Source organism: Mesoplodon bidens (assembly GCF_964165515.1).
Source record: "Mesoplodon bidens genome assembly, chromosome: 14".
Lineage (NCBI taxonomy): Eukaryota > Metazoa > Chordata > Mammalia > Artiodactyla > Ziphiidae > Mesoplodon > Mesoplodon bidens.
In genome coordinates this window covers 62,742,304-62,757,917 of record NC_138170.1, presented here as the reverse complement: position 1 = coordinate 62,757,917, position 15,614 = coordinate 62,742,304, and the positions used below count along the sequence as shown (strand labels likewise).

Genomic DNA, 15,614 nt, shown 5'->3' with positions numbered 1-15,614 from the left:
CCCAGTAGTATAGTGACGGGGTTGACAGTTTAGCTGGGGAGCGAGTTGCCCCGAGATGAGAAGGAGGGCTTCCCCTTTCCACAAGGCTGACAGAGCAGCCTTGTGGTTCTTATCAGTCACCACCAGATGTGTCCAGCTGTTTCACTTTCTACTTCATCCCAACCAAACATACTTAAAGTTCAAACCGACACTTACATCATCAAAACAAAAGTGTTTCCAATGTTAAGCTTTAGGCTTTTAGTAACTTAAGTCAGTCATCCAGTGACAAAGAGAATGCCCTTCCATGGCATTGCGTCTGGGAAAATCTAGGCGCAAGATGTATTTTCCTAGGCTTTCCTGGGACTACAGGGTTGAAAGTAATAGGTTTAGATCGCTGACTGGCTAAGAGGGAAGCACCCTTAATCCCAGCCTCTTCTATTTGTCTCTCATGGTTGTCTTGTCTCACAAAATAGCTCATCCATCCCAACCAGAATGAATCCAATAGGCTGGATCTATTCAAGATCCTGCTACTGCTTTTGATGAGACACTGTATGGGTGTTTTTGGTGGCTTGATGATTTATCTTTCTTGCTCACCACCCGTGGTGTCATTTCTTCCTCTTGTTCAGATAGTCCCTCATTAGGGCCAGTCTTTTGGGAAGATGGTTGACTGGGCTAAACTCATGCTAATAAGGTGCCACAAAACCCCAGTTATACTATGGTAGTTTGGAAATATTGTTCGGTTTAGATGGCTTTAATGTGTCACGGTCAATAATATTCAAGATTACAGCAGAGGGCAAGTTTCCTTCCAGAGGCTCAGTTTGCTACTAAAATGGTCTGTTCCAACAATTTTAATAGCAAGTTTGCATTTTCCAGAATTAGTTGGTATATCTTCTTTATATTCTACATTGTTTGTCTTGCTTAGTGAATGATTTCAATTCTGTCCCTCAGGGAGTGATTAGATCTGGATGAAGGCTTATTTTAAAGTATACAGTACATGCAGCAGTAGAAAACTGTCATAGAAGAGAAAAGGGTTCAACCAGGAGGGTGAAAACACATAATCGTGTTCAGGAGTCCTCAGAGGTCTTGACTCGTGTCATTGACAAAATTATGAGATTGTCGTAAGTTATTATTCTTCTTAGAGACTAGTAATTATGAAACACTTAACCTAAATAGTACAGTTTTAATCATTGAGATACAGCATGAAATATTAAAATAACTGTTAACTACAATGATATGAGTGTGTTTTTTCCCCATCATCATAATTTATATTTCAAAAGATTATAAAATTTTTTTCAGTTTTTATGTGTTCAGATTTTTACACGAATTTTTTTCTTAGCCTTGTGCAGCAGATATTCCATGGTACAGAATAGGAAAGTGAGGCTCAAAGAGGCTTAATACCTTCCTGATATACATACCTGTTCATGTATGTTTTTGTCTTAAATATAACTTGCGTGTGTTGCATGAGGGCTCATGGTAGCTGTGCTTTCAGTGCTTTGATAGACTCCGTCTGTTCACGACCTGTATGTCCTTATGCTTCTTGACTAGACAGGCAGAGTCCCCTTTATGTTGGAGGTTTCCAAGGGTAAGGTGTCATTATTTCTTACTATGTCGTGACTACAGTATTTGAAGGACAAAATTAGCCTTGTATGAAATTTTTATGCTCCTTTCTAAGTTTAACTGATTTCTTATTCTTTCCTTCTTACTTGACTTTAAAAGTCCATTGTTAATTTCCTTATCCTTACTTTGTTTCTTTCCAGAGTGACACCCCTTTCCTCACAGAATGTGATGATTCATCATGGCCAGGCCCAGGAATATGTGCTCAAGCCCAAGTACTTTGCAGCTCAGAAGGTGATTTCGGGAGAGCAGTCTACTGAAGGTTCATTCCCTTTAAGATTTGGACACGATCATGTGGCAGCACCTTTTCAGTGTGAGTATGTCCTGTCAATCATCTTTCTAAATTACAGTATCATGGTTTGGAAACACTTCGCCCTGTAGATGGCTTTAATGTGTCACAGTAGATAAAATTCAAGAATCATTTTTTTAAAATCCATACTGGTTCCTGAAACAACCAGACAGCAATATGTTTTCCTTCTTCAGAGGAAAGGCAGTTTTCCTGGACATTGCAGGATCTGAAGTGACTTGCCTGTAATACTGTTTCTGCAAGATGGCTCCATTTCCAAGACATACTTGCTCTCATTTTCTGTACAGTTGTATGGCTGATGTGTTTACACTGATAAAATATTTTCCTTAGTGAGCTAGCCAGGATTTATTCCTTGTGAGATGTCTGCAGTGTCCTGCATTACCCTCCGAGATATACCTACAGTGGATGTTTTCATGTTAGGAGGGCAGTGTTTTTAGTATATCGGTTCCATGGTGTGGCAGGTTTGACTGAGTTTGTAAAGAGCTATTGGATCAGTGGCCAGCTTGGGTAATATCTCACTGTGGGGGAGGTTCAAGGACAAGCCCCAGCTCAGAGGGTGGGGAATGTGATGATTTGTGGGTTAACTATTACAGAGTGTCTGCTGGCAGCATCTGGAGAAAACGTTCTTCAGTGAGGCGGCAGGCTGGATGCACACACTCCTTCCAGCAGCTTCCTGCTCTGCCGCACGTTGATGGATGGCCTGCGCCATAAGTAATGAAAGAGAATGCCAGTTGTGAGGTTGAAAAGGACTGTCTTTCACCACCCAGAGTAGTGTGGAGAGCTGAGAGAGAATTCTTACTACTGTTGGGCACTTCAGAAGCCTGTGTCTGTATGGGCTTGATTCCCGGGGACCAGCTCCACATCCCGGAATTGGCCACTTAACAAAAAGAGTAGCTAATATAAGGTATGTACATTCCACATTTCATCTTTTGAGAAAATTGTGCTCAGGACTTGAGGCTGGATCCCAGAGCAATTGTCTGAGGTGATTTATTGGGATGATGAGGGAAGAATGGAGAAATTGTGTAGATCATCTCCTTGCCCTTTAGAAAGGATAGCTTCCAAGTTATTTGCAAAACAATAGATGTATCATCTTGTTGTTGTTGTTGTTGTTGTTGTTTTTTGCGGTACACGGGCCTCTCACTGTTGTGGCCTCTCCCGTTGTGGAGCACAGGCTCCGGACGCGCAGGCTCAGTGGCCATGGCTCACGGGCCCAGCCGCTCCGCAGCATGTGGGATCTTCCCGGACCAGGGCATGAACCCGTGTCCCCTGCATCAGCAGGCGGACTCTCAACCACTGTGCCACCAGGGAAGCCCTATCATCTTGTTTTTAAAGCTCCTTTGATTTCAGTGCTTAATAGCCTGTTCTCTAGAAATATCCCTAAGTATATAATATTTTTCTAATCTCTAAAAATCTAAAGAGGTACTACTATTTCCTTGAAGCTTTATATAGATCATATTTTATAAAAGCTCTCCAAAATTAGAATGTGATGGGAAGAATTTTTGAAAGCTTATGATCATACTGATAAAAGAATTCTGAATTTCATGGAGGTGTCAGGAAAAGATGGTTTGGGAATCTCTGGTATTAAGACCGGAGACTAGTTTAATTTGCATGAGTATCATTTTGAGCAGGGGTCTGCAAATTTTTTTCTTAAAGGTCCAGGTAATAAGTACTTTAGGCATTAGGAGCCAAGATACAAATTGAGGATGTTATATATAGGTACGTACATAACTATTTAAAATGTAGACATTTAAAAATGTAAAAACTGGGGCTTCCCTGGTGGCGCAGTGGTTGAGAGTCCGCCTGCCGATGCAGGGGACACGGGTTCGTGCCCCGGTCCGGGAGGATCCCACATGCCGCGGAGCGGCTGGGCCCGTGAGCCATGGCTGCTGGGCCTGCACGTCCGGAGCCTGTGGTCCGCAGCGGGAGAGGCCACAACAATGAGAGGCCCGCATACTGCAAAAAAAAAAAAAAAAAAAATGTAAAAACTCTTAGCTAGTAGGTTGTTTAAAAAAAAAAAAACTCAGGTAGCTGGCTGGATTTGGCCCATGGGCTGTAGTTTGCCAACTGGTAATCTAGAGACTTAGTTTCTCAATCTACTAAAAAGACAACCTATGGAATGGGAGAAAATATTTGCAAATGATGCGACTGACAAGGGGTTAATATTTAAAATATACAAACAGCTCATACAACTCAGTATATATAAAAAAAAAAACCACCCAATCAAGAAAGGGGCAGAAGACTTGAATAGACATTTTTACAAAGAAGACATACAGATGGCTAACAGACACATGAAAAGATGCTCAACATCTCTATAAGAGAAATGCAAATCAAAACTACGAGGTATCACCTCACACCTGTCAGAATGGCTATCATCAAAAAGTCTACAAATAACAAGTGTCGGAGAGGATGTGGAGAAAAGGGAACCCTTGTACACTGAGGATGGGAATATAAATTGGTGCAACCACTGTGGAAAACAGTATGGGGGTTCCTCAAAAAACTGAAGATAGAGCAACCATAAGATCTAGCAATTCCACCATATGATCTAACAGTTCCACTCCTGGGTACGTATCTGGAAAAAATGAAAACACTACTTTGAAAAAATACATGTGCCCCAGTGTTCAGTGCAGCACTACTTACAATAGCCAAGATATGGAAGCAAACCAAGTGCCCATCAACAGGTGTTTGGATTAAGATGGGGTGTGTGTATATAAACAATGGAATATTACTCAGCCATGAAAAAGAACGAAATACTGCCATTTGCAGCAACGTGGATGGACCTAGAGAATATTATGCTTAGTAAAATCAGTTGGACAAAGACAGATGCTGTATAATATCACCTGTATGTGGAATCTAGAAGATAAAATGAATGTATATACGAAACAGACTCAGAAGGAGGGAGGGACAAATTAGGGGTATGGGTTTAATAGATACAAACTACTATATGTAAAATACATAAGCAACAAGGATAGACGTATAACACAGGGAATTATACCCACTGTCTTGTAATAACCTATAATGGAATATAATCTGCAAAAATGCTGAATCAGTATGTTGTATACCTGAAACTAACACAGCATTGTAAATCAGCCATGCTTCAACTGAAAAAAATCAATCTGCTGAAAATATATAGATTTTGGACCTGATTGACTGGTGCCTGAAACAGGACAATTAAACCAAAAGATGCTCTAGAGGCCCTGTGTGTAAGCAACTGTTCTTCAGTGTCACTATTCCCAGCAACCCCCCCTCCTCCCCATGATGATTCTCAGATGTAGCTCCACTTGGTTTGGAGGCAGCCAGAAAAGCATGAACTACCAGGAAACCAGTTGTGTTAGATAAGTCTAGTTTCCTTTAATGTTAGAGTGACATGCCACACAGCACTGGGGAAAGTGATGGATGTTACTCCTGGTTGTTTATAGAAAGCCTTTTGATACTGATGGAAATAACATTTTCACTGGATGACCTATTAATGGCCATGCGGCTGGACTGAATTGCATGAATCACCATGAGTTCCTCAAAAAGTTAAACACAGAGTGACTCTATGACGCAGCAGTTCCACTCCTAAGTATATACTCAAGAGAAGTGAAAACATGTGTACACAAAAACGTATGTACAAATGTTCATAGCAGTGTTATTCACAATAGCCAAAAAGTGAGAACAACCAAACTGCCCATCAACTGATTGTAGATAAACAAAATGTGGTATATCTTGCCATTGGCTCTTAAGCCACAAAAAGGAATGAAATATGATATATGCCACAACGTGAATGAACCTTGAAAGCATACTGAATGAGTCCAGGTACAAAAGAATCCAGATCACATATGATTCCATTTTTATATGAAATGTCTAGAACAGGCAAATTATGTGAAATATCCATGCAGACAGATAGTAGATTAGTGGTTGCTGGGGGCTGGGGAGAGCAGGAATTGGGTGTGACCATTGATGGTTAAGGAGTTTCTTTGGGGCTGATGGAAGTGTACTGGAATTAAGTGGTTATCATGGTCGCACAAAGTGTGAATATGGTAAAGCCACGTTATGCTAAAAATAACACAAAAATACTTAAAAATTATTTCCAAATAAGTAGTTATAAAAGTTTCAAGGAATGGAGGTCGCTGGTTCTCTCAGAAGTGCTAAGAATGGCGTTGGGTAGAGGGGATCTGCTTTATCCAGTACCTCCTTCAGTAATTTGTAGGAAAGGTTTGACTATGTAAACCAAATTCTATTGTGGTTGGTTTAGCAGTGTTTTTAACCTAGAGGGACGGAAGTTGAAATGACATGATGATAACATTTAAAGGCAATCTTATGACAACAGTCAGTTCAGATTATCTTCTATCTGCTCAGGGGCAGACCCAAATATCTCACACCTAAAGAGATGATTTCAATACAATGCACTAGAAAAAGATCTTGCTTGAGGGTAATAAGTATCCATTCCAGACTATCTGCTGTTGTGCTGAAAATACCATGGGATGCTTGATCATACTAAAACCAGAAAATAACATTTCGATTTTGGTCCATGGTGGAAGGATTTTTTTATCATCAGGGGTAATAATGGAGAGCTTCCTAAGGTAGAGTGTGGAGTGACTTATAAAGGAGAGCTTTAGGATGAGCAGAAATATCCCTGTAGCTGAAATAGTTCCCTAGACTACTGATTTGCAGCGTTATGCAAAGAGTCCTAGAGCTAAGAAATTGGAGAATCTCTGATTTGAATATTCACCTGCTCCACTTTTTTTTTTCTATTACCTCAGTTTAATTGGAAATTTTTAGAAATGTAAACTTATATAATTGGATTTCTCCTTGCTAATTCCAGTGGTTTTCCTCTCAAGGTGGACTTAGCTTTTAAAAAGGTTAATTATATTTTAAAGTTGTCTATTGAAATCTTACTTCAGATTCAACAAAGCCAAGATCTTAGATTTCAAGAAAGGCAGACACCATCTTTTATATACTACCTTTCTAAAGTTTCTAAAATTGATACAAATCAGATTCTTAAAAGAGTTGCTAATTTATCTCCCGATGTGCTCAGAGACATGAGAGAGTGATTGATTATTGTCATTGAGGAAATATGATACTTTTCAGTTATAAAAAGTTAGGAGAAGCCCACATTTAATTTTTACTTAAATTGTTAAACTTAAGCTTTCTGCTTAGGTGAACACCCATAGTGGTGCAGGAAACACATACACAGCCCCATTAGGCTGCTTCTGACAGAAGAAAACCTTATCATGCCTGCACTGGGACCTCAGGAAACATCTTAGCCCTGGATCCTGTGGTCTGTGCTGACCCCTCCCATTCCTTGCAACAGGCCAGTCGACTCAGCTTCTGCTCCCACCCTCACCCCCCCACATGAGTCACGGGCTGACTGGAATTCCTGGCTCCCCCATTTGAAGATACAACAGCCCTCCTCAGCAGGTCTTAGGTCTGAGAGGGAGGCAAAGAGTCCATTGAGCAACTTTGCTGCCCAAATCCCTGCAGCCCAGTTCTGGCCTGACCGCAGTCCATGTTCCCATACTCTGAAGAGCGCGGGCCCTTTGGGCACACGAGCCTTCCTCTTTTAGCCACACTATGGTTGAATGTGCTAGCATTAGCCTTCCGGCTGTGTTCACACTGCCACCAAGAAGCATAAGGCATGAAAGTATCTCAGGGTTTGATGACAAGTGTTATATCTCCCCGGGAAAAAAAGTTCATGTGTCTGGAGTGCAGATTTTCTGTGGTTGCAGACTGATAGAGCAAAGATGTTACCATTAAAACTGCATCTTCCTGGTTGCCCTGAGAGAAGAGGGTAGTTCTGCAGAAGGTTAGAGGACACATCCAAGATTTTTGCTTTAGCAAAACAAATCTGAAGTTTAAAGGATAGGCAGGCAGTATTTGGCTTAGGCTGTTCTGCTTATGCCAGCCATTTCAAGTAGGTGGGCAGGAATACTCATTAGAGGCTCGGATGCACAGTGCTAGTTACAGAATCTTCACAGGGAGGGAGTCTGTGGTGTAGTTCAGAGCACCCACCATAGATGGAAGTTGGCTTTAAGGAAGACCACATTCATCCTCCACTTACTGGGCCTTTGCCAAAAAATGGGAGAAGCCGTGGAGTGGCAACTAGATGAAGGCAAATGTAGATGTAATAAGTGCAGATGAGAAGAATTGGAACCAGATTCTTAAGTGCAGGATGAATTTGCAATAGGGATACCTCCAGAGGAAGAACAGTTTGAAACTGCGGGTGAGGAAGGGTCTGGTCCTGAGAACCACCCTCACCTCATTTGGGTGTTGAAGTGTAAGTGTGAGTGATAGGAAGATCGTGTGAGGAGAGAAAAGGGAGGGGACATCAAGTGTGCTGGCAAATCCCAGTTCCCTGAGATGCTCTCTCTGTTAGTTCCTGATTGCTTGGGAGCCCCACTAGGGCAGAGCTTTGCAGACGGACACACTGGGCACTTGGGAGGACGGAGAATTCCGTAGACTTAATATTCTTCAGCACTCGAAATCCTTCCCTGCATGGAGACTACCCTTAGCTTGTCATGTGCAGGTAAGTGTGTCTACCAAACGTAAGGTAGATAGATAGTGGGAAGCAGCCGCAGAGCACAGGGAGATCAGCTCGGTGCTTTGTGACCGCCTGGAGGGGTGGGATGGGGAGGGTGGGAGGGAGGGAGATGCATGAGGGAAGGGATGTGGGAACAGATGTATATGTATGACTGATTCACTTTGTTATAAAGCAGAAACTAATTAAAAAATAAATAAATAAATAAACTTTAAAAAAATAAAAAAAATAAAAATAAAAAGGATACTAGGTGTGAAAACATACTGCCTGGAAGAAGGGTTGGTAGTAAAGCTCTGTGCCTTTTCCCTTGTAAAATCAGCAAGCTCTTGGAGCTGCTTGGTCATCCCCACACAGTGTTGTTTGGGAATCAGGAACACTGAGCCAGTTTCCCAGCCATGTGGCAATGTGGATCTTAGCACTAAGATGGCCAGAAGAAAATCACCCAGTCTTCAAAAATTTCTGGTAAAATCCTTGTTGGCCTTAAAAGCCTAGACAGCAAAGCATCAGCATACTGGGTATTAAAAAATGCTTGAGAAAGCATTCTGGTGAATGTGGGTGAACACCAGGGTTTTGCTGAGTTGATGTCCTTAAGAATTCAGGTTCCTTTGAAGGACAGAGTATTACCTATTATAGAAGTTGTTCCATGTGTGGTCTTGGATGTGGCCGCCGTGCCTCAGTTGGAGGGGCGAGGGCAGGTGGTTTATTTTATCCAGGGGTTGTTTGGTCATACCCCGGAAGGTATGTGGATGTGAACTTCTCATCGCCTGGTTACTCACGCACAGTTCAAGATAGCTGGGCAGTGGTAGGCATGGATTGATTATAAACACTGCCAAGAAGCTTATCCAGCAATGTGAAAACAGTGGAGGAAAACCTAGAGTGAGAGGATTATGTAACCTAAATTCCCCAGTGGGCAGCTTTCCGTGCCAGAGAAAGAGGCTTTTAAACCCAAAGGGCCCAAGGTTTCATAACAAACCAATCCAAGGATATTTCTGGGTGTTGAGACAGAGTTCAAGATATTGAGAAACACTGTGTGGCTCCAGAATATTCTGTGACCAAACTGTGATATTTCTAAGGAAAAATAAAACACATGAATTTACAGTTTGCCTGAGGGAAACTACAATGCAACGTTTTGGTAGGAGAAAACTTGAATTTGAAAAAAGATGGTGCCTACTCAGCCTTAGGATTTATTTACCAGAAACTGAGGGCTTGACTTGATTTTTCTTCTAAATGGGAAAACAGCTTCTAGAAAATTAATCATCATTAGAGTTGAAATGATACTTTTGATACAAAAGTTCTGCTTATGAGATGTTATAAAAGGAATTAAAGTAGAATGCTTTGTCTTCTTGTGGGTCAGTCTCCTTATAGAAAGGTCCTCTTAGCATTGAAAATGATGGCCTTGTGGTGAATCTGTACCCACTTTGTGGAGGTAAAGACCTCAATACCTTCTTTGTGTTTTTGTATGACATTTCTTAAAGAAGTTTTTGTGTTGTGGTTATCTACAATTTTAGTTGTGCATTATTTTTCAATATTGACTTAGTATGAGCGTCTTATGAAATTATCCTTAAGCTGAAAGCCAGCTGTCCTTGGTCTCCCTTTCTCCTCGCATACAAAGGTAGTAGAAATTAATACATGGCAGGAGGAGGAGGAAAACCTTTCTTCCCTAGGAGGTAATTGCAACATGGTTTTATGTGAGTAATTCTTCTGGCAGACAAACTTTAAATAATGAAATATGTGTATATACACATAAACACACAAATATATTCAATCAAATACATAAATGTGTATTATTTAAAAATTTACTTTTTTGGAGCTCCTTATAGTATCCATATAGCAAGTATCCATTAAAGAAGTTTTCTTGTAGCCCTAACTGTGCTTCACAAGTTTCTCTCAAGGTACCAGTTTAACTAAATGAAAACATTTTAGGTAGGCAGTGGTTGCTCTTGAAAAAAAAGTCATAGATATTTTAAAACCCTGTATCCTAGAAACAGATTTGGAAAGCTTTGCTGAAAGCAAGCAAGCATCATAGTGCAGGTGAGAGGGTGTTAGTCATAGTTTCTTTTGGTTGATGGCCTCTGGGCTTCTTATGTGGGATTGAGCACTCTCCTTTAACAAGGTCTGGAACCCCACGCACCAGGCAGCTGCGCTGCTTGTTTTAATGATCACCATTTAACGGCTACAGGTGCATCTCAGGATCCCTCTTTCCCCAGCAGGGATGATACTGATGAAATGAATCAGAATCTCTCTTAAGGTGTTTGTAAGTTAGAGCTAAGCAGTACACAACTGTTACAAAAGTGAAACACCAGCAGAAGCAGCCAGAGAGAAGCTTTCTGTCTCATTAATGTTGTATATAAGAATGAAGTTCATCAGCCTTTTCTGAAAAGCACTGGGGACAGGGCAACATATAATGGGGTGCTACAAGTACTGTGGATTCTCAACATCATCCTTGCAGTTACTGAAATGTGCCCTAGTCTCCATGAGGGCTGGCTGTCCCTGGATCTTCTTGGGGCTTATCTCCCTTATTGCTTCACACAGCTTTACCATTCCATCACTCCAGATAACATGCACCCCTCACATTGTGCTGTGGACAGAGACTCTGGCTAACACATGTTCTATTTGTACCCTTCCCTCTAACAGCTGCCTGTCGTGACATCTCAGAGCATCAAACACTGGGGTGGGCTTGTGATGCATAGAGGAGTGGATGGGTCAGTTCTGTCATTTCCTCAAGACTACTGAAACACCTAAAGAATTGTTCTGCCTGGCCTGGTTTCAGTAGGACCTGATGTGTTACCACATTTATGTCTGAGCAGCCGTTAGGATCTTTAACAGAAGCATTCTTGGGTCTCAGGGATTCTTGCTCATATGGAATGGAGAGCGTCCAGTTAGAGTTTGTTAGTGAGTGCGGATAGGAATACTTTCAGTAACACTTCCGAAATCCCATTATACCTTTTATTCGTTCATCATTATTTTTGGTATGGGTTTTCAGGCAACCACAAAGCGGGGGGCGGGGAGTGTGTATAAATTCATAGCAGACATTCTCTGCCATGTCTTGAACCTGGAAATATAGCGAAGTTAGAGGCCTCTTTTTAAAGGAGTTTAAAAAATACTGTTAGCAGAGAAAGTGATTCATAATGTTTCTTGTCAGAGATCCCAGTTTCCAAACCACACCTTAATATACCTCAAGAACATACAATACATATTTTAAAAACCTGCTCTTGGTGTTGTAAATTATATTCATGTCTCTGAAGATCAGGAAATTTGGACATAGGCTCATTTATATTCTCCAAAGACACTGTGGATTCAATCCTGGCCTTTCTCCTCATCTATTTAGCACTTACCATATGCCAGCCACAGTGCTAATTGCTGCATATGCATTAATTCAATATGTTACATTGTAATATTAGTACATTATTATTCTTTTTTTTTTTTTTGCGGTACGCGGGCCTCTCACTGTTGTGGCCTCTCCCGTTGCGGAGCACAGGCTCCAGACGCGCAGGCTCAGCGGCCATGGCTCATGCGCCCAGCCGCTCCGTGGCATGTGGGATCTTCCCGGACTGGGGCACGAACCCGCGTCCCCTGCATCGGCAGGCGGACTCTCAACCACCGCGCCACCAGGGAAGCCCTATTATTCTGTTTTTGAAATAAGTTTATTTATTTAATTTTTGGCTGCACTGGGTCTTTGTTGCTGCACACGGGCTTTCTTTAGTTGCAGTGCACGGGCCTCTCATTGCAATGGCTTCTCTTGTTGCAGAGCATGGGCTCTAGGCGTGCAGGCTTCAGTTGTTGTGGCACATGGGCTCAGTAGCTGTGGCTCGCGGGCTCTAGAGTGCAGGCTCAGTAGTTGTGGCACACGGGCTTTGTTGCTCCGCGGCATGTGGCATCTTCCCAGACCAGGGCTTGAACCCATGTTCCCTTCCTTGGCAGGTGAATTCTTAACCACTGCGCCACCAGGGAAGCCCATTAGAACATTGTTTGAGTGTTTAAACTGTTACCCTACGTGTTATGCGTGTATTTGTTAGGAAGCAAAAATATAACAAGGTATAAATTGCCAAAACAAAACTTGTTCATTGAAAAGATTGCTACTTTAGCTCTTCGTGTAAGTTACTTTCAGGGGAGTCCAAAGTCAAAATTTGACTATATTTAAAAATTTTGTCAACTTTATTATATGTAGGACTTTAATGACCATGACACATTAAAAAATTATCTGAATATAGAGCTTCTGGGAAGAATTTTTTTAACAAAAATAATCCAAATGCAAAATAAACCTTTCTAATCAGTGGGTTCCTATTGCCGTTTGAGATCCATTTTGATAGCTTTCAAACAAAATGAAGCAATCAGATCTTACCTGGAAATTGTGTAAGGACCAAAGTCCACAGTAGAATTTTACTTTCTTCTAGAGTTTTTAGTAGTAATTATGATCATAAAAGCAAACATTTCGAGGTGAAATTTTCCCATATTTAGAAGCTCTTGTGTGTTTTGCTCTGTAATTTATCTTGGAGTAAGTATTGCTGCTCATTTGAGTTTTTCCTCTAAGAGCTGACTGCATGAAATGATAACCTCTTGAATTTGCGTATTTAACAGCTTATGAATCATATTCATACAAATTATTTCATATGGGCCCTGCCACAGCCTTGTGAGGTAATGGGTTGGATGGCTTTATTCTGCATGTCTTTGTTCTACTCTTGATTGCAGGATTGGGAGGGTAGAGCCAGAGAGTGGTTTTATTGTATCCCATCTTGTTGAACCTCTATCCGTTTCTTGGACAAATAAAACTCTTAACACTTATTCCATAAGACTGTTTGTTGTAAGAATGAAGTGAGATGGCATGTGACACCTAACATGCTGCCAGATACATAGTCTGTGCTCCATCTCTGTTAATTTCCCTCCTTCATCCTGACCTTCCCATATGTGCTCCATCTTCATTTCTCTCCTTCATCCCAACCTTTCCAAGTGCCTCGTGTCGTGTAATTTTCATAGTACTGCTCATTAAAAGTGTGGGAGAGGCACTGGGGTTTTGAGGAAAGAGCAGGGCTTGCACTGAACTCCCAGCTTCCACCCTTTCCTAACAAAATGACCTTGGTCAAGTTTCTGATGAATGTCTCTGTAGTCTCCTAGTCTGTGAAATGGCTATGAGTGTAACTTACATGGCCGTGGTGTGTATTTGAGCTTCATAAGCGCCCGGTACATGTTTCATGAGTCCGTCAGTCACGCAGACAGTGCTCTGTGCATTTAGAAAGGCCCATATATACTATTTCTATGTTCTCAGAATCTAGGCAAAAAATAAAGTGGAGAAGAAGATCTTGTGTGTGTGTTTATATGATCTATTGCCAGGTAACCGAGCATTCCCAACCTTAGTGGTTTAAAGCAACAAGCAGTATCTTACAGTTTCTGTGGGTCAGGGATTGGGAATTACCTTAGCTGGTTGGTTCTGGCTTAGGTTCTTTTATGAAGTTTCCGTCAGGGTATCAGGCAAGGGCAGCAGTCATCTGAAGGCTTGCCTGGGGCTGGAAGATCTGCTTCCAGGATTGCTCAATCACATGGTAATTGGCAGGAAGCTTCAGTTCTTTGTTGCGTGGGCCTCTCCATAGACGCCTCAAGTATTCTCACAGCATGGGAGCTGGCTTCCCTCAGAATGAGTGGTCCAGGAAAGAAAGTAGGATGGGAACTGCAGTGCAGTGCCTTTTATGATCTAGGCTCTGAAGTCACAAACTATCACCCTGCTTTATTCTGTTCTTTAGACAGGAGTCGCTAAAACCAGTCCAGGCTCAAGGGGAGGGGAATTGGCCATCATCTCTTGAAGAAAGACAAAGCAAAGAATTTGTGGACACATTTTAAAACCGTCAGTGTTCAACAGGAGAGACATTAACTTGATGAGAGTCAAAAGGGAAAAGTTGAAAATGAGTAACCTAAAAAGAATTAGCTGACAGCTGAAAAACTTACAATGTGTAATTACACATCAGTAATTCATTTTTTATTGGCAACTAATCATTTTTCAATTTTATTTATGACATGATACTGGACCATATTTAGATATAATATGACGACTTTGAGAAAAGCGATATTTAGGCTGAAATCTTGCCTAATGGTGAGATCTATTGAATTTGGCAGTAATCCCTTGGGGAGAGTAGCTGGGGCCATTTGATGGAGTCATTTAAAAACTGAGCCAGGGAGAAATTTGTGCTGGGGAAAAAAGAACTGACAGAATTGGTGTTCTGCAAGCATGGAGATCCCTGATTCTATAATTCTAAATTACTTTAGAGATTTAAAAAATGCCAGTTTTCTTCTATATAACTAATGGCTTCAACAGTTTTTTCTTTCAATTGAATCCATCAAACTTTGGAGGAGTTTTGATAGTTGCACAAATATTCCTATGTTCAGCTTCCTTAATGCTTCTCAAAATAAAAGGCATTCAAATTTCTAATATTTTGTTTGTACTGGGTTTTCATTACCTACACGAAAGAATTGGGATCTCTCAGAGGCACATCACTGTATCTCCTCCTGGCCTGGCAGCTCCAGTAACTCAGAATACCTGTCCAGGGCACGGTAGGTTTTGGTTTCCCTCTCTATCCTGTCTTTTGGCTTTTTCTTTCAAGCAAATTTAGGTTTTGTAAAGTGTAACAGGTCGTTTTCTTCCTTGTGTCTGCCTTTAATATAAGAGGGAAATTTCCAAGCCCCTTGTGGAAATAGTAGAACGTTGGTGGCATTCAACTCCGTTAATGTTTTTGTGACTTCCAGGTATTAGCTGTTGGAGTTAAAGTCGCTTCTCTGCCCTTTGCTTTGTCTGTCTTCCCCTGTATTGCCAGCCTGAGTTCATTTCCTCCCACTGTGTTCTTTCCCACGTCACTCCCCTCTTGCCACATACTCTTTCCCATTCCCAAAAAGGGAGAATCACCAGGTGGGACGTGTGTTAAAAATAGCAAAGGAGGATGAGAATACAAACTGTTTTCTTTGGCTTGATTGAGGCCAAGGGAATGTTGGAGGAGAGAAACATACATAAATAGAAGTATGTGCAAAGAACCAAGAAAAAGTGGAATGTATGGTCGTGCCTAGGTTGGTGAGAATCGTGGATGGGAGTGAAGGGATGAAAGGTGGAGAGAAAGGAGGAAAGGTTTTCTGGGGTGGGGGGTGGGGGGTGGCGGGGAGGAAACTGTGAGAAAGAAGCAGGCGTGTGAGTGAGGATCGTTGGGCAGTTCTGCCTGG

At 41.6% G+C, this 15,614-nt stretch overlaps 1 protein-coding gene across 4 annotated transcripts in view; it reads left to right on the top strand.

The window, feature by feature from the left end:
• Positions 1–15,614, top strand: part of LTBP1 (latent transforming growth factor beta binding protein 1) — a 424,505-nt gene that overhangs the window by 147,700 nt on the left and 261,191 nt on the right. For all 4 annotated transcript variants that reach the window (XM_081253652.1, XM_081253651.1, XM_081253650.1 and 1 more), the window contains exon 4: positions 1,737–1,906. In XM_081253652.1, coding sequence (XP_081109778.1) covers positions 1,737–1,906 — 170 coding nt within the window. The remainder of the gene's footprint in view (positions 1–1,736; positions 1,907–15,614) is intronic.